At 32.2% G+C, this 20,169-nt stretch overlaps 1 protein-coding gene across 1 annotated transcript; it reads right to left on the minus strand.

Moving 5' to 3' along the window:
* Positions 1-1,223: 1,223 nt before the first annotated feature.
* LOC133181341 (prominin-1-A-like) lies at positions 1,224-15,925 on the minus strand. The gene is made up of 25 exons (XM_061315859.1): positions 15,694-15,925; positions 15,177-15,232; positions 14,650-14,781; positions 13,115-13,188; positions 12,854-12,974; positions 12,659-12,725; positions 12,450-12,533; positions 11,684-11,892; positions 11,444-11,518; positions 11,056-11,119; positions 10,475-10,551; positions 9,996-10,069; positions 9,725-9,877; positions 9,421-9,544; positions 8,290-8,381; positions 7,753-7,837; positions 6,261-6,413; positions 6,067-6,153; positions 5,874-5,948; positions 5,626-5,679; positions 5,405-5,485; positions 4,967-5,035; positions 4,732-4,821; positions 4,289-4,446; positions 1,224-1,284 (listed from the first exon to the last, which is right to left on the minus strand). The coding sequence occupies exons 1-25, from the start codon at positions 15,923-15,925 to the stop codon at positions 1,224-1,226; spliced, it is 2,547 nt and encodes an 848-aa protein (XP_061171843.1).
* Between the last annotated feature and the right edge of the window lie 4,244 nt (positions 15,926-20,169).

The raw sequence follows: 20,169 nt of genomic DNA on the forward strand, positions 1-20,169 counted from the left end.
TTTGGAATTTGTAATTAAAAATGATTTCCAAATAGAACAAACTGCATTTTAACGCTGTAAGATTTCCTGTATGTCACCTATTGTCATGCAGCTTAATATTTTTGAGTTACTTTAAATTTCTTCTCTCAAATTTTTTTTTTTTAATTGATCTTTTTGGAGGCAGGAATCTTACACATAGAAATAAGGACGACAGTTACATGTAATCATAGTCAGACCCCCTCCCTCCCAACACACACACATTGCAAACACACTCCGATTTGAAGTCGTCGTGCTTAGATATGATATAGTTGATGTCTATTCCTAAATTCAACTTTTGGAAAAAAAACAAACAAACTTTTTTTTAATAAAACTAAATCAAGAAATTCAATCTATTTATTGACTAAAAATTAATGAACAAGATCAGATAACAGAATAAAGTAACAACATACATGTAACAACAAGGAATTATCAATAAATAAAATTTTCTGGTGTATTTCTAGTGTATAATTTTACGGCAAAAGTGAACTCCAACATTAAAATTAAACGTTTTAGTTCGAGGTATTCAGTTTTTCTTCATCTCTTGAATGTTTGGAATGCACGATTTTGCACATACTTGAAAGAAAGTTCGTCTTGAAGAAGTCCGTAGTTCTGTAGCTTCAGTTGTCAATTTATTCATTAATGTAATAAATAACAATTGTTTACATATTAACTATCTACATGATGAAGCATTGGCAATCTCAATTTGGACTTTATGAAGTAGAACAATATATTACACGTTTCAAGTTAAACATAATCTAATTAAAAGCAGATATTTTCTATCTGGAATTAAGTATTTTCAACAAAGATTGTTAAAGCAGAAGATAAGTTCACATCTAAAACATTGTTTTTATATTTAACCATGTCTTCAGTGCATTTTTAAGCATACTTTCAACAAAGATTGTTAAAGCAGAAGATAAGTTCCCGTCTACAATATTGTTTTCATATTTAACCATGTCTAAAGTACAGTACAACTAAAAACCTAATGTATCAATGAAATTTATTGATTAATTGATTTTTGAATAAAATAAATTAAAGATATTCTTTAGTTTGTATTTCCAAAAACCCCAAACCCTAAGGATCACTTTCTCTCGTTTTGCTGTGTTCATCATTCTGAATCTTTGTCCAAATCAGACTTGTTTCAAACTTGACACTGCAGTATATACATAATCACGATCTTCATCAATAGAAACCAACGGTTCTGATTATTAAAAATCGATGGACTTATGGTACTGATAGCCCGGTGGCTCAGGGTTCGGTTTGAAGGTCCTGAAAAACAGAAAATAAATAACTACTTTAGAAAGCGAACAGATCCCATTACAAGAGCAAGGACCATGGACCAAAAGATTCCTTTAAAACATAATGTTCTCACTAGTAATGCTGACTTAATAATCTAAAAAAATAAATAAAATGATTAACAAACACTACGGGAGGATGTTAGTCTTTAGAATCAATGACAATCAATGAATGCTACCTTTACTTTAAAAAAAAAATGATTTCCCCCTCCTTCTCTTTCACGTATTTTTCGTTTCCCTAACCCAGCGTATAAGCTTCAAAACATTCTTCATTTGACTGCAAGCATTCTTTTCTTTTTTTTTTTCATTATTCAAGTAGCTTATTCTGCCCCCCTTCTCCAAAACTTTAAATAAATTACTAATTCTTAACCCATCCTTCACTTTGTCATTAAGCAAAAATATTCAGACTTTTTAAAATTGATTAAAATTAAAATTGATCAAGGTTTTATTGACGTTTCTTATAAAATATAATCATTTCTAACAAGCAAGAATTGTCGATTTATTTACCAAATCTGTCTTTCCGTCAACCCACCTTAAATAAGAATTTGCTATAAATGACTATGTGGGTCTACGACAAAGATTTTAAAAAATACTAAGGCCAAAGTTTTTATTTTTTTTGGTTTACGATTTTCTGTCTCAAAAAAATGCATTGGGTGGTCGAAAAATAAAAATAAAAATAATTTAGGATTCAACAGTTTCATTTTAAAATACCAGCAATGTTTATTTTAATAAAAATAATACACGTCAATAGTACATATGTACTTCTAAGTTTTATTGTCTACATCACATAACTCTTTTTATTTAATTTTGATTCATTTCTAACTTTAAACTGAATGTCATTTTCATTTACATATAGTTCTGATTTTTGTTTGTCAATCAGTGCTGGGTTCATGATGTTCAACTTCTTTTTGTGCTCTTCAGTGATATGTGCTGTGTTATAAACCTCGCTATCCCCACAAACTAAAAATAAGGATCCAAATTTAAATTTAAATTAAATTTAAATTGAAGAAAAATACAATTTAATTGTTTAACAATATCAAAAGTAATTGACGTTGAAATAAAGGTTATAATAATTTGATCATGCAGCTATCAAATTTAATGTTCAACCTGCGGCACAAAAGCCTAATAATTTCTCAATCAAGTCCTTCTTTAAATTTTTGTTATGTACCTGCACAGTAGGCAATGCTCATTATTTACTTGGTAATTCAAAGGGCTTTGATCTCAATTGAGTATGAAATTTGCAAAGATTTGTATATTGAATTTACTTCTATAAATTAACAAATGTTTTATACACGTTTAAATTTATCCAGTGAAATACCAGTCAGCGTTGCTTCAACTAAGTTGTATCTCTCAACACTAAATTGGCCTAACTATTATCCATGGATTTATCAGCCTATTTTGGGAAACACCATTATTGGGGAATTGGGAATAAATTATTGGCTATTTGATGAAATTGGAAAAATTTTTTAAAATGTTACTTAAATCCTGTATTCAGGGGTAATTCATTTAACATTTCAGTATGAACTCTAATTTGGGCAACCAAACGACAAATAAATATGACCCATCTTCATCATACAAGATCAATTATGAATAATAGACTAATAAAAGTAAATTGGACTTCAATGAGTGTAAAGCATTTATACAACTTAGGGTTGTACATGTGTGTATGAGATTTCAATTTAGGTCATATAGTATCTGTTTCTGGAGATTATAAACCTCCTGCAAAAAATTATACTAAGTACACATTTTCTAAAAGTCCTCTTTTAGTATGTATTAATGCATTGAAAATATATTTTTCTATCTGAAATAATGCCTAAAGTCCTTACCATTCACTCGCAGATCAACTGACTAGGTGGAAATAACTTAATAAATCTATATAGTTACACAATATCATCATTTTTAGAAAAACGGAGGAAATTCGGATCAAAAGTTGGCGATGTTTTTACAGTGTTTTTAAACATGTTTTATGACTGTAGCTTTGCTAAATGAGTTAAAAAGATGAAAATTACAGACGGTCTGACAATTTTACTTTGTGTTTTTTCAAGATAATTAAAAATAAAAGCATTGTTCACCAATTGGCAAAAAATACTGCCAATTTGGCAAAAACTCAACTCATTTTCAATTGGGAATGGGGCCTAATTTCGGCCCTTGAGAAGGCACTGATTAATCCCTATTATCTATAGGTGTAACCGTGTCTGCTAGGTCGATCAGGGTTGGGCATACACTCTCCAACATTACGGTATGAATTTAGCCAATTGAGACATTGCAATTGGAGAAAGGGATCATGCATCCAAGATTTTATTCACTTTTCCATGCAGAAAATGTTCTTTAAGTGTGTGTCATTGCTTTCAGTGAGGAATTACCTTGTTATATGACAGAACCGCCATTTTTGGTCTGCACATATGTGTTTCACTCGGCACACCTCGGCCGATTCGTACCTCATCGAAGGTGACGGAATCAGCCGAGGTTTGCCGAATGATATGTGTTTATTTACGGTCATCTAAATGTTTGTAAAGGTCTCATATATTTATAAGCGCTTATTCGACTAAGATGCATTCTAAAATTTAAAACCCACCAGTTCAGCTGAGAAAAATCCGGGAAAATATGTCGGAAAAAGACATTATTTTTATTTTCATGATTGGTGAAAATTAGGGTCGGCGGAATCGTAAACCAAAAGTAAAAAAAACTTTGGCCCAATCAACAGACACTTAAATTAAAAGCTATTGACCAATTTCCACAGGAATTTTTTTGTGCTCAATCGTGTCTTATTTTGCAGATCCATCAACCTCAAAGAAATTGAATATAGCATAATAGCACATCTATCTTTGTTTTATCATACTGTTTAAAATTACGGAATCACAGAAATTAAAAAAACGCCCAATGAGCTAGTTTCAAATTAATCTTTAATATTATCAATGTGAAGAAAGTATCCTCATTTTTTTTTTTTAAATTTATTTATTTGAACCAAAATCGCTCACCGTCCATACTCATCATAAGTATCTTCATCATCGTCGTCGTCGTCGCCATATCCTTCACATTTATCCATCTTACGGTAATACTTAGAGAGCTTAACAGCAACAATGATGACTGGTACAAAGAAAAGAAGGGCCCAGCCAATCCCGAACCAAAATCCGTTCTGAAATTTTTAAATAATAAAAAAAAATTAACAGTGAATTATTATTGCTTCTACAGTTATTAATCAATGGGAAGGTTTCGTACAAGTAATTTCCTGACACCAAAAATTTCATTCCGAAATATCCATTATTTAACAATTGCAGAAAAAAGTATAAATACAGTGATTTAATATTATTGTATTTTTCTACACCTTTCGACTCGTTGTATATATATAATTTATATATTATTCTTTTTTTTGTGACTAAATGACCCAATAAAAGCCAACTTTATGAAATTGAAAACTTACTAATGCATCCATAGTGTATTTACAAAACATGGTCGTAAAGGAGTCGTAGAGGTTCCATAGGGGTAAGCAGGCAGCCAGGTCATTGTAAATCTAGAAAATTAAAATTAATTAATGTAAATGAAGTCTTGAATTATAACCAATTCTACATGAAAATATTGATTAATTTGCAGTAGGAAGAAATATTTTTGTATTTTTTTAAAACAAACAAACAAACAAACAAAAACAAAAAACTAACCAGATATCTAGTTCTATTTATGTAGGAATCTATGTATCCCAATATCTGATCTTTATATGTCGCGGCCACCTGGAGAAAAATATTTTTAAAAATATGTACATGGTATCATATTTTCAATCAAACGTCTGAGGTATATACGAGATACATAATTTCAAGAAGAAATTTCCAAAAAATGTACGAGTAAACTGAAGAAAATCATAAGGTGGATTATAAGATATTTAAGGAGTCAAAAGTATAAAGTATTCCCGTTCAGAAAGTTCAGTATGTTAATTGTATATATATATATATATATATATATATATATATATATATATATATATATATATATATATATATATATATATATATATATATATATATATATATATCTTTTATGAAGCGATAATAGAATTGTTATTCAAATTTCTAGACCTGCCATATTTAAAATCATATACTTGCCGATGTTAAAACGCTCGTTACGTTATTCTGCAGTTGGTCATCAGCGTTTCTAGCTGTTGTCATTACATTGTCGATTTTTGTCTAAAAATAAATTGCAAAATTCGTACAATTTATATGTGGTGTACTTGTAATTTCAGAAGAGGCTCACTGTTAAAAAAAATTGTATGGATACTTTAAAATTTTCCACAATAAAGTATTTCTAATTGATTCATTATTCTTACTGTGACTCCACTTAATGAACTTTCCAAAGATGCTACTGAAGTCTGAAGATTCGACTGAAAGAAAAGAATATAAAAATATGATTGTTATGTTTAGTCTAAGCTCTTTAAATTAGATTTCGCAAGATTGTGCTATTTTTGTATTATGATAATCTTCAAGGTTTAGATAGAAAAACTGGAGGTACTATGCCATTATCAAATACATTGATTTGATAAATTAAGATTATAAAGGTAACATTTTCTGTTTAAACCTGTGCCGTGACTAAAGCCGGGTAGGTTGTGTCTCGTATAGTTTCCATGTCCGTTATGTGTTGTGTCCAACCTGCCTGCAAATATCACAAAAATTCAAACGATGTTAAGTGTTTAACTCCTACCTAAAATCAACAGACCAGACTTTAAGTCAAATGAAAAATAAGGTAAGATATTGCACGTAATATTACTTACTGATGCGGGCCCGGTGCACAAGCTTTTAATTGTTTGCATGGCTGCTATCATTGAGTTGAAATCGATAGAACCAAAATCTTGGCTCAACTACAAAAACCAAACAAGGAACAATAATTTTTATACGTTAAATGTTTCAATCCAAAATTGAAACATTCTTGAAATTAACTTTCAAAATTCGGAACTTGTGAACTCACCGTTTCATTTATGGCAGTAAAGTTTATATTGTCGATTCCAGAGTTTTTGAAGTCATTCAAGCTGCTCTCCATAGATGGCGTCAAAACTTTAAAACTACTTAGATCAATACTAGTAGTGATGTCATTCATCTGCTGGTCAATGTTACCAAGATACTGAAACACGACACAAAAACTTTTGTCAGTATATACTGCTGAAGAACTCTGGGATTAAAAGTACAACTATAAATTTTCTTTTCTTGAATAATCTGACTATAGTGTAGTCACTAGTTGTCTATTGAGTGTATTACCTGACTATGGTTCAAATATATCATCTGACTATTGTTTAGAACATGAAGCATATAATTTAATTAGTTTTCTATAGGTACTATAAAATGTATTACCTGTAGTTTAAGTAGTCCAGCATACAACCTGACTATAGCTTAAGTAGTCTATCCCAGTAACTTACTATTTTAGTTTAAGTAGTCCAGTATATTAGCAGATCATAATTTAAGTAGTCCAGTATGTAACCTGACTAAAGATGTAGATATAGTTTTGGTAGTTGTCAATGGATACTAGTCTATCACCTGACTATAGCTTACGTAGTTGTCAACTGTCAATTAGAACTAGTATACTATCTGGCAATAGATAATGTCCGTGGGAACAAGAATAATACCTGACTATAGTTTAGGTAGTTGTCAACTGTCAATGGTACTAGCATATTACCTAACTATAGTTTAGGTAGTTGGCAATGTATACTAGTGCTTAACTGACTATAGTTTATGTAGTTATCAACTGTCAATGATAACTACTAGTTAACTACTAATACTAGTGTATTTCCTGGCTTTTGTTAAGGTAGTTGTCAATGGGGACTTTTGTATTATTTAACTATAGGTAGTTGTCAACTGTCAATGGGTACTAGTGTATATCCGGGCTTTTGCTAACGTAGTTGTCAAAGTGTACTAGTATAAAACCTGACTATAGATATAGAGTAAGTCTAGGTAGTTGTCAACTGTCAAAAGGTACTAGAGCATTACCTGGCTTTTTTGTCTAAGGTAGTTGTCAATGAGTACTAGTATATAAGCTGACTATAGACATGGAGGTAGTTGTCAGTGGATATTTGTGTATTACCTGACTATAGATTAAGTAGTTGTCAACTGTCAATGAGTACTAGTATATAACCTGACTATAGATATGGAGGTAGTTGTCAGTGGATACTTGTGTATTACCTGACTATAGGTCGATGCCAGCTGTCATGGGTTCTAGTATATTTCCTTGCTTTTGTCAAGGTAGTTGTCAATGAGTACTAGTATATAACCTGACTATAGATATGGAGGTAGTTGTCAGTGGATATTTGTGTATTACCTGACTATAGATTAAGTAGCTGTCAACTGTCAATGTGTACTAGTATATAACCTTAATTAAGTTTAGGTAGTTGTCAGTGGAAACAAGTGTATTACATGTACCTAACTGATAGATAAGGAAGTTGTCATTGAGTATTTATTTAGTATAATACCTGACTGTAGTTAAGGTAGTTGTCAATGGGCACTAATGTATTTAATGAAAGAAGTTCAAAGGGAGCCTTGTTTTGTCTGCATCCTCTGAAATATATAAAACTTTGAAACTCATTGAATTTTCCACGACAATGTATACAAAAATAATAATTTCTTTTATATTTGATTATATTTTTCATAGACCTTAATATAATTAAAAAAAACCTTATTACTTAATACGACTTAAATTTCCTGTTACATGTTAATCAAATAAAATAATTAAAATAAATTTCAGGAAAAAATAGTAATAAAATGCATCAAATGATTCTAAAACAATTAATGTTCAGTTACGTGAATGACATATAGTGGAGTTTCGTTAATCCAAACGCCAAGAATCTGGATAATTTACCTTCCAAACTACATTTGTGGGAACAAATTAATATACTTTTGATACCAAGTAAATTTCAGTAATAAAGAAGCTTCATTTATCCAGACAAGTGTTCGGATTAACGAGACCCAACTGTATAATGCCTGATATATGAAAATATGAGGTCACTCACAGAAGGAGATTGTAGATGCTGATGTTGGCGTTAGGATCATTCAGTAACATGGAACCAAGAGAGAATGATGAAATGGCCCCAGTATCAATAAACTGTTGAATAAAAAAATAGAATGAATGAGATATGAAGAGCAAAACAACAGACCCATGGGCCACAACGCTCATCTGAGTAACTTTGGCCTTGCTGTTTTTCACCAGTTTTCCCTTGTAGTACTTATTGTGGCCCCGCCCAACCCCAGGGGTCGTGATCTGAACAATTAGAATCTACACTACCCCAGGATGCTTCCACTTAAGTTTCAGCTTTTCTGGACCACTGCCTCTTGAGAAAAAGATTTTTAAAGATTATTACTACATATTTCAATGTGAAAATTGGATTCCCTATTGTGCCTCCGCCCTACCCCCTGGGGTCATGATATGAACAATTAGAATCTACACTACCCAGGATGCTTCCACTTAAGTTTCAGCTTTTCTGGACCACTGCCTCTTGAGAAAAAGATTTTTAAAGATTATTACTACATATTTCAATGTAAAACTTGGATTCCCTGTTGTGGCCCCGCCCTATCCCCGGGGGTCATGATTTGAACAATTTAGAATCTACACTACCCCAGGATGCTTCCAAATAAGTTTCAGTCTTTCTGGCCCAGTGGTTCTTGAGAAGAAGATTTTTTTAAAAAAAATTCAACATATTTCAATGTAAAACTTGGATTCTCTATTGTGGCCCCGCCCTACCCCGGGGGTCATGATTTGAACAATTAGAATCTACACTACCCCAGAATGCTTCCACATAAGTTTTAGCTTTTCTGGCCCAGTGGTTCTTGAGAAGAAGATTTTTTAATAATCCCACCCAGTTTTTGTCTTTTCTTGATTATCTCCTCTTTGAAGGGGGCTTGGCCCTTCATTTTAACAATTTTAACTCCCCTTCACTCAAGGATGCTTTGTACCAAGTTTGGTTTAAATTGGCCCTGTGGTTCTTGAGAAGATGTTGAAAATGTGAAAAGTTTACAGACGGACGGACGGACGACAGACAACGGGTGATCAGAAAAGCTCACTTGAACTTTCAGCTCAGGTGAGCTAAAAAGGGTAAAAAAAAAATCAGTTTTGCAATACTAGTATGCATTCCGTGTTTTCTTACATCCTTAAATATGGTCAAATCCAAGAATGTTTGGCAAATCTTCTCAAAATTTGCGCCAATCATAAAAGTAAATGTGGTTAGGAACATCAGAATGGCACCTATCATAAACATGATGGCTACGGTCCTACAAGTGAATTGATTCATAATATTTTCTGTGCAAAACTGAATAAAGGAAAAGTATAGTGATATGCAATAAAATGTTAATTAACACGTCTAATTGACAAAATCAAATAAAAATCAGTAACTTGGATATAAATTAATCTACAGAATAAATCATTTGCAAAATAAAAATAAATGTACTTACAACATTATGAGACAGCCCCCACAACTTGAACAGCAGCCTCGTTCTGTAGGTTTGACATCACTTCCTCCACAGCAACATCCGCAAAATATTCCAATGATATTAAGAACCGGAATCAGGGAAAACAAACCCATTAGACCATATCCAAAATATTGTCTGAAATTGTTATTAATTAAATGTTGTCTTAAAGTAAGTACTGTCATTTATTTTGTTTTTGTTCTTTTTTGTTTGGGTGAGAGAGGTGTGTTGAATCAAGTCCCAGAAATGACTTTACCTGTAGACGTCATACGTAAGAGCAGTCTCGAAAAAACTTTTAGCATCTGATTTGAGTGAAGCAGTGTCAAATGCCTGTAATGGAAGAAAATATTTTATATGTGCTTAAAGTGCCTCTGACAATACATTAAGTTATCTAATGAAATCAATCTTGCGGTTTTAAGCTTCACTTTACTCTGACACGTAGCAATCATCTTCAGTTGGCAGTCGCCTTGACCCTATATGAAGGTTACGTCTTAAAAACAAATGAGGACATTTTCACCTATAGTTAAGACTTTTGAGTATTGCCAACAAACTTGACGTGAAATAAAAATGCGCAAATATATTAAAATCAAAACTTTCTGACAGGTCCCTTCCATGATAAATATTTTGTCTTTGTTTTCTTCATTTTGAATTAAGCGCATTATAGTTACATTGTATTTTGTAACATACATCTGTTCTCTTAATTCTATGTTTTAAAGATTCATTTCTTTTAATTACCCCATTTAGTTGACTCAAGAGATTGTCCACCATTGTATTTAATGTTGATTTAAACGAGTCCATGGTAGATTGTAGAGCTGTAAAATAAAATCTGTATTCAATGTCTAGCATTTAGGATTTATTCTGCAAACACATTGTGTAAGGAAAGATGCATAACAATCGTAAGATTTTTACACAGTTTGATGAAGTGATATTAATTTACTAATTAAGGTGTTATTATGACAGCATCAGTACAACGTGATATTCCTTTTAACAATCTTCCTTTAAATGTTCTAAGATATATGGTACATTGACAATGAACGATTCTTAGAATGTCTTTTAGGTCAAAAGTCAGCTTCAAGGTCAGAAGGTCAGTTACATGAACTTCGAATTTTTTTTATTGTTTTAAATGTACGAAAAAAAATGCCAAATTTCTTTTATACAATGTACTGTGTGACATATAGACAGACAGATAGAGGAAATGTTATACTGTATTATCACCATTGCTGAACTATGATTACTAGTGCAAGAATGGGAAAGAATTCATTTAATTTTGGATAATTTTTCACGTTGGCTGTTATATGCAACATTTAATAACTTACATGACTGGATACTGGACGTTGAGGAATTTATCGTCGATTCCATGTCATCTAGACTTGCTTTCGCCTGGTGAAAAAGCAGTGTAGTGTTTTACTTTCAGCATGCATGTTAAATTGAAAGTGGCCATTATAAAAGTAAAAGGGTAAGCATCGTATTTTTTTTTTATTTTTAAAATAACATTGTTTAAGTTATTTTATATAATTACGAAAGAAATACTCGATGTGCTCAGAAAACTTTATTTTTTACAATGACGTTTGTCTAGATGGTTCCATCTTGTTGTAACATCTGGAAAAAACATTACATAACATCGGGGGGGGGGGGGGGGGGATAAAAAATAATAACACAGTTATGAACTTGCATCTGTACCTGTTTTATTGATGTGATACTGACCGTTAAAGCTAAACCGGTGAGGTTCTGGGACACAACGTTGTCGATTGCCGTCTGAGTGGATGTGAGATCTGGCAACTAAAAGGATAATACTAGACATATTTATACCGGAAAACTAAAAAGTTAAAATAATTGTACAAGTATACAAATATTTTGTATGCACTGTATATTGAGATAATTTTATTTCTATAGTCCTATTTTTGAATTTTTCTCAAAGTATTCCGAGAAAATGTGACGACATACGGAGGAAAAGTCGATCGTCATTGCTAAAGGGGAGGTATCAAAACTGTCACACGCTGTAGATGGTGTACAGAGACCGTTACATGAAGACTTGGTGGAGTCGATGTCATTTTTGAGAGTGGACAGACTGGAAGTCAGAGAATTAGCGGCTGACGTCAGAGCATTCTGGTCTGTAATCACCTGATCCAGCGCTGATTTTATGCTTGTGAGGGCTGTAGTATACAGTGGTAACTATATGATTATGTATTGAATCACATAAAAACTGATTTAACAGAACAGTATACATGTATATGGTGTATAAATTCTAGTTTTCTAAATCCCACAAATGCATTAAGTCGTTCTATTGGATTAACATAAGTTATGAATCATGCTTGTTCGTATTAATCGACGTATTTTTCATCAAAAAGCGACCAAAATAATAATATACTGTAACTTTAATACATTTAAATCGGAAGAACAGTTAAATTGAGATTTCCTTACGTTTGACACAGGTGGAATTTTTTTTTTAAGTTTTCCCCAAAGAATAACACATAATTCGTACGTATTCAAATTAAAACTGTGAACTTTAAAAAAAAAATGTGCCGCTACAATACATCTTTTAAATTTTTTAAAGATTACATAACATTTTTTTTTTCGATTTAATAATTGATTCGTTATACATGTAATTACAGCAATATATTCTGCAATATAAGATGAAACCAAAATATTATAACATATTCATGTGCTTATGCTTTAGCTAAAAATAATATGAAATGTGAAATATACTCACATTGGTCCAGTGAAATAACAGCATTGATCACAGGGTCAATGTCAAGAACACTGAAAATGGCTGACGTTAATACACTCCCTATCCCTGAAATTGAAAAATGCGAGTCAAAAAGTCAAAGTTTGCACTGTATGTCATTGGACAAAGTACATTTGAACTCGCTTAGTATGAATAAAGCAAACAAACTGGACAAAATTTATCGCAAATTATACCTGAAATGTCACGAATGAGAGCATCAGCCACAATACTATACATGTCTACAGCAACGAACTTAAATTGCTGAAAGAAAAGTATGAATGAGACTTCAAATCTGTTTTTCATTGTGTGTGTGTGTTTGTGTGTGTGCAATCGAAACATATTGATTTTCACTATTAAGTACGATTATTAATATGGTATCTTTTTCGTACCATCCCTGTATTGTTGACGTACGACATGATGTCATCAAGATTATCGGCAATACTGGTATCGGCGTACTCCAACGCTACCGTAAAGCGTCCGTTCGTCATGTACACGCAACCCGCAGATGCCCTTAAAGCAAAAGTATATAAAGTCAGTTTTAAGTTCTCTCATTGACTACGACCTGTCTCACGGTCTGAAACTGATGACTTAAATGCTTTATAATTTTATTTATAAAAAAAACAAGATGTTTGATTTCAGGACAAACTTACGCCATAACAACAGACATCAGAAACAGCGCCTGAGCAAGCCCCATTCTTTTACAGCCTTCATTTTCCTCGTACACCTACAGTCAAATTAAATTACATATAGAACACTAAACTGAGTAGTCCCTGTCTTTCGTTTAGTATTATATCGTATTTTTTTTTATTACTGGGAGGCAGTAAAGTATTTTCAGCTGGTAAATTAATGTTATCGTATTGGAAAGAATATGGGCGTACAAGGTGAGGAAAATTCCCCGCTCTAAAACAATATATTTTTCAATTTTCAAAGTTCATAGAAAAGTTTATTCAAAAATATTTCTCAAATATTGTGTGGTCGGTAATGCCATTGTTAACACATTTGATTCATTTGTTTCATTCAATAACTTTTTGATAAATAATTTGTTTTTAAGTTGACAGTTAAGCATAATTATATATATTTAGTGGAAAATGGGTTTATTCCATGTTGTCATAAAAATAATGATTTTTGATTATGAGTGGGTCGGATTGTCTCCATTCTACATAAAGTTTAAATGGCGGAAAAATTAGTTCTATTTTATGTTTCAAAACAATTGGAGTCTGAACCCATTCTATATGAAAATAGAACATTTCTGAGTAAAAATGATACATGTATGCATCAACATCTAAAGCACATTGCTCAGCGTAGTTGTTAACGCGTCTAGCGTATCATATAATATGTAAGTCATACAAGAGAGGATGTTTTTTCACATTCTTGAAAAATAAACTATTTATCAATAAAGTAGTTCAATATATTAAATGGGGCAAAAGATGATAGTGACAGGACAATTTTTGATAAATAAAACTTTTCTATGAACTTTAAAATTGGGAAATATTCAGAGATTGTCCTCGTCTTGAACGCCTCCATTCTTTATATTTCCTGCCAATCGATCAGTTCTACCCAAGAACTGAAGAATTGAATTTTGTTTTTCATAGATATATTATTCGTTTTCTATCTTCCAACCGCAGCCCTGAGTCAAAGTACGACCTCTTGCAAATGACAATCATATCATGACATACATGACTTTGTACATTCTTTAAAAACTATCTCTTAATCAATGAAATAAAGTTCACTTATTGTCGTTGAGGAGTAATAGTAAAATTAAATAGTGCTAAAATAAGGATATAAATCCTACATTATTAATTTTTCTGTGGTTTGAATGAATTAAATGAATATATCTAGATTTAATTATAATTAATGTACTTATTTCAGTTTTGAAAGTTTTGTTAGAGTGAAAATTGATCCTTTTTCAGCCCATAGTAATATTTTTTTTATAATGACCTCCTCTCATGAAATACAAAGATGTATGCCTGGATGGAAAGCACATGTATTTGTCATGCTTTCATGAACTTAAAGCTGAAATACATTTCTTAAAGGAAATTACATGTACAATTTTTTACATGTTTTAAACAGGAGACTGGCATTCAATTCTGTAAAACCAGTCAGTCATCAGTGATGTTTATTAATTTAAAAACAAAACAAAAAATACTACAAATTGTCATTTTAAAAAGAAATTAAGAATATCTACCTGTTTACTATTTCCTCCACAGTTACCACAGCAACGACAACAACAAAAGCAGCAGCCACACAGTGGAAGAAAAACCATAAATAACAGACCAATCACAAAGCAGATTCCGAACCCCATGGCGTAATTTACTAACTGAAATTCAATTAAATATTTTTTGTAACAATTTTAAAAACAAGAATGACTGCTAGCAATCACTTAAATTACTGCATGCAATTTTCTAGAGAGTCATCTTTTGAAATCCTCGTAATGAGTTAGCAATAAAAATATTTATTATTTTGAGACAGTATGATTTATTGATATTTAGTTCAAATATTAATCACTGATTACTCGCTTCCTTAAATTCAATAAAATTGAAGTTATTTTTAATTTCTGTTTATCTGTAATTCATAAAAATACATGTATAGGCGAGGAAATCTAATATGCAAATAAATTACAGACTGGTATATTTTACTATATATGGGTAAAATATATGTCATTTAGTGTCACAATTTATAAGGTACTTTTTTTATATGATGCAAAAAACCAACCTCCATATACTGCGATGAAATATCAAAACTACCATTGAGAACTTGTTTTATCAGTGCTGCAAATTAAAATTTACCAAATATTAGTTTAAAATATATTGAACAAAATAAAATTGAATCTTTAATGGAATATATAATTGTGTGTGTGTTGGGGGGGGGGGGTGCGTGTGAATGTGTGAGGTTGAGGGTGTGTGTGTATATATACTATGTTACGATGGGTGTGAAAATGATTTGACAAACTTTAAATATCTGTAGGAGAATTAGATAAACTATTTATTTAAAAGATAAGTTTGCGTTTAAAAACATAATTCGGTCATATATAAAAGACAGACGCAGTGTCATTATTCTCCGTTTTAGAAATTTTTGCTTTTTAAGTTGTTTGAATTGTATAATGTCATAAATATTATTATTATAGCCAATGAAAGTGAAATACTGCCTTTTTATATGAGCATCTGAAATAAGTAAAATACCTTATGTTGTCCTTCCATATAGAAAAAGAGCTAGCAAAACTGTAACTTACTGAATGGAAACGGATTGGGTTGAATGGTATTAATAAATCCATGAACGAATGCAAACAAAGTTTTCAGAGATCCCTCATCGTAATTATTTGTCGTCTTGTATGGTATACCAGAAGGGACGGAGGCCCAGGATATAGTTCCATTGTCAAATGCTTCATTGCCATAGCTGTCTGTGATGGTACCCGCTAAGGTTAGCGGCAGTACCACCAACAGTACTACCAAGCTGCGGGACATCAGAATTTCTTAAGTTCCTTCAGATACCATGATGAACGAATGTTCGTTGTTCCTTTAGTGCTAGATATGACATGGTGACGTCATATATATTTGGGGTGAGGGGAGTGTGCAGTTTATAGGAATTCCAATTTCTTCTTTTCGTCAAATCCAACTTATGTCCGTGACGACAAATTGGCAGTAATTTTGACTACCTTCATAAGGACATTAATGAAAGATTTTCTGATATATTTTATTTACATGACATTTAAAAATTGTATTTTTTCTGTTTCAGATTCGAAATTTCCTTTTAGCGCCTCTGTGATGTTTTGATAAGTTGTTAAAATTTTTAACTCCTTTTAAAAACATGAACACAGTACAAAACCAACGCCTGAATACCCTAAGCACCACTTCATGCAATGGACTGTCCAAATTGTCTGACCACTAACTTTTTAAGCACTGGTCATTGTAATATTTATCTATGTCCCTTTAATTTAACTTGTGAGGGATTAATTCTTTGTGTCCCTGTGCTTGTGGTAAATACACATTTAGTTATTAGTTTGTGTAATAACTTCTTACAAGTGAGATAGAATTATCTGAATGGCAAATGTATGTGTAGAAAACAAGAAAACAAAATGCTTAAAAATTACACACACACAAAATATTCCCTGAATATCATCATAAATGCTTTTTAAGTCTTTTCAGTTATTGGGAATACACATGTAAATATTATCCAGTGCTAATTTTAGGAAAGATCTTGGTTTTAATCAAGAGCTTACAAGTAACTCCCATCCTCCCCACAGGTACTTGTGGATCCCCCCCCCCCTTTTGCAATATTCAACCCCAAAGCTTGTTGGACTTCTTTCCCACAAATTATCTTAATTACACTAACAGGTATTCATCATGTATACCATGATTAAAATTGGGACCCCCCCCCCCCCCCAAAAAAAAAAAATCGTTCTACACAAAACATACGCCACTAACCAACATAAGAGACATGATGTATATAGTAGGCTATGTTTTGTGTGAAACGATTATTTTGGGAGATTTCCCAATCTTTCTCATTATTATACATGTACATGATAAATAAGTTTAATTGAGATAATTTGTTTAAAAAAAATCCCATCAAGCTCTTGTGTTGAATAGTTGGATAAGGGGGGGGGGGTGTTAACTTTCCTGTCCACAAGTACCTGTGATCATTTCATACAAGTACAAGGAGAAAATAAAATGCATTATTTTTCTTTTTATTAGTTTATTTTGGTTTCAGTTCTGATAGATTAACTCATTCGAATTATCTTTATTTTTTTTTTTTTAATTTAATTTTTTAACGACAATTATGCATTTAATTTGATGTCTGTCATTGCAAATAAACTCTTCATTTTGTTTTTTGTTTTTTAAATGGAACGTTGATCTTATATTGGCATTTTAATTTTTCTTCCTCTGAGCATACACCTGTAATTTACCACCTGGTGAATGTTTACTGTATAACCATCTTTGTTTACGGATTACTGCCTATCAAACCGCTTTTTTCTCGTTCAGAATTATGTATTGTTTGATGTTGATAAGGTCACTTAATTAAATGCGCACTTACTTATAAAGGCATTATATTGCCGCATGCGTTATTAGTCACATTCCTATATTCAGAAAGTCACCACCATTCGTATACACTTCACAGAGAAAAATGACAGTGTGCAGCAAAATTTTACCATGCGTGAAAAAGGATTCCAGTGCATAAAAATAACATGTATGATAATTGTAAAATAAATGGATATTTCTATACATCAAAAGAAAAGCGTGAATTAAGGCATTGATCAAGGACTTTTTATTTGAGTTTGGATTAAATTTACATGTAATTCGTGATTTGACGATAATGGACGCTACATATTTTAATATTTATGAGAGTTATTAGAAAAGTTCGCCATAAACCATAAAACTTTGCAAATAAAAAATATACATATTTTTTTTTAAAAATATGCAAAAGCTTAAAAACATGTTTGTTTTCCGATGATCAATAAAAAATATTTATCTATGACATTCAGATAACATACGCTTCATGGAGCATGCATAATAGTATGTTACTTTTTTGCACGTTTTCCTAATACATAATTACATAGATTTTTTTTGTAAATTAATAAATTGCTCTTGTGAATTAATAATTTTCTCTTAAAAAGCCCCCTCCCCAAAAGAGTTTCAAACCATATTAAGAACAAAACTGAAATTTCACTTTCTGGTTAACCCATGTCATATTTACCATTTTCCCTTCATTTTCGATGACGATGTCTTGCTGTGTTATGCGAAAGAGTTTTCCCCCTTAAAGAATCGCCATTCGGCAAACCTCGGCTGATTCCGTCACCTTCATCAAACCTCGGCTGATTCCGTCACCTTCATCAAACCTCGGCTGTACGAGGAAACTTGATATGCGTCTCCGCTTAACATTTGTGATAAGGCTGCCTGTTTACCGCTTAGGGAAAACGTAACGCTTTGAAAACGATAATAAACATGCATCTGATATACGTTGAAATTTTTCAAAAGCATTTAGGTAACACTAAGAATAACACTTACCAAGAAACAAGGACTTAGTATCTTAAAATAATCACATGTTTATTAAAGAATCGAATTCAGCACACTGTGCACGTGTAAATGTAGGGCGCAGCCATATTGCTTATAAAGTAGCTCCGGTTCAATGGACGTTTACATGATACAGCCGAGGTTTGATGAGGTACGAATCGGCCGAGGTGTGCCGAGTGAAAGAATCGCCTCGGTAAATGGCACAGAATTTAGAGGAAGATTCATAGTTTATCTCTACCCACAACTTTCTTGTACTTTCATTGAGCTCATTTTCGTACGTAAAAAATATTTACAACTTGAAACTTTCGCGTTGTAACGCGAAAAATATATATATTTTATCTACAAAAATGGGCTCAATGGGCTTTCTTAGTAAGAAAAGTCATTTTTTTTTTTTTTTGTAAAATGTCTTTCGTGGTGTAACAGAGATCAATGTGATGCTAAAAGTTCTTTGCATTATAGCGTATAGGCCAGAAAACAAGGCAAAATCCAGTTGCGTAATATCCAGGCAATAAGAGGTGTCACAGGAGTTTATCATCAAGGATGTATAAATCCCCCCCCTCCCCGTGCTTAAAGGCTGCTGTCTTTAAACATTTTGTCCTAAACTTGTAGGCAAACTCTACATTGTAGCAGCAGCTGAAACACTCTAGTCTATTTGAGGCATTTTACTTGCTTAAACACATCGTTTATAACAACTCTATACTCTTAGTGTTCAATGACTTTGTTTTTATGCATTGATCATCAATAATTAGTGATGGCCAGATACTCGAAGTGCAAAACTCACAGGTAGGGTTTTATCAAGGCCTATGCTTTATCAAAGTGGTGATTTTGGTTGTGTCATTGAAAGCGATGGTGGTAATTTTGTTGGTGTCATTGGAGGCAATGGTGGTGATTTTGGTGGTGTCAATGGATATCGTGTTTGGCTTGATACATGTAGATTATACAGTTCTGAATTGATTATCTTAAATCACGTAGCATGGCCGTTGGAACCGGGGGGGGGGGGGGGGGGCACGGGGAAAAACCGAGCTTCTATATGCTTGTGCCCTTTCAATAAAAACGTCAGAAGACTTTTTTTTTTTTTTTTTTTTTGCTTGTCAGGGAATATTTGGTTGATAGTGCCCCCTCAACTGAAAATGTATGGCTGTGCCCCCCCCCCCCCCCAACTGAAATTGCTTCCTACGGGCCTGCGTAGCATACAATAACTTTTAATTATATATCTTTATGTTTGATAATATTATTTTTCTAACAGTTTCAATTATTTTCCCAGATCAAATATTTACGTCGATGTTTTACAAATCCAGGGGTATTTGGTTAACACTTAAAAAAAATCTTGCTATGTTATCTTTAAGGTCAATATCACATTTTGAAATGAAATCTGCCAATTGACCATAATTAAACATGTTTTTAAATAATGAATTTATACATGGGTTTGCAATAGTGGCTTTCTTGTAACTTTTCTGTAGGTTTGTTGTTATTACTGACAAGATTATCTTTTTTTTTTTTTTTTTTTTTCCGCAATACATCCTAATGTCAGGCATTGCAAGATGCCTTTTATTTCTTTATTACAAACAAGTGCGTTGTCTTATCTTGTCCAATGATTTCTTTCTATTCCTACACCAATGCCATATTAAGCTTCAAGACTTAAAAAAAAACAGAAAAAAGACAAAAACAAACAAACAAAAAATCTCATTATTTATTCACAA

Source organism: Saccostrea echinata, unplaced genomic scaffold (genome assembly GCF_033153115.1).
Source record: "Saccostrea echinata isolate AGI-Se365-2 ecotype Australia unplaced genomic scaffold, CSIRO_AGI_Sech_v1 ptg000008l, whole genome shotgun sequence".
In the NCBI taxonomy this organism is placed as follows: domain Eukaryota; kingdom Metazoa; phylum Mollusca; class Bivalvia; order Ostreida; family Ostreidae; genus Saccostrea; species Saccostrea echinata.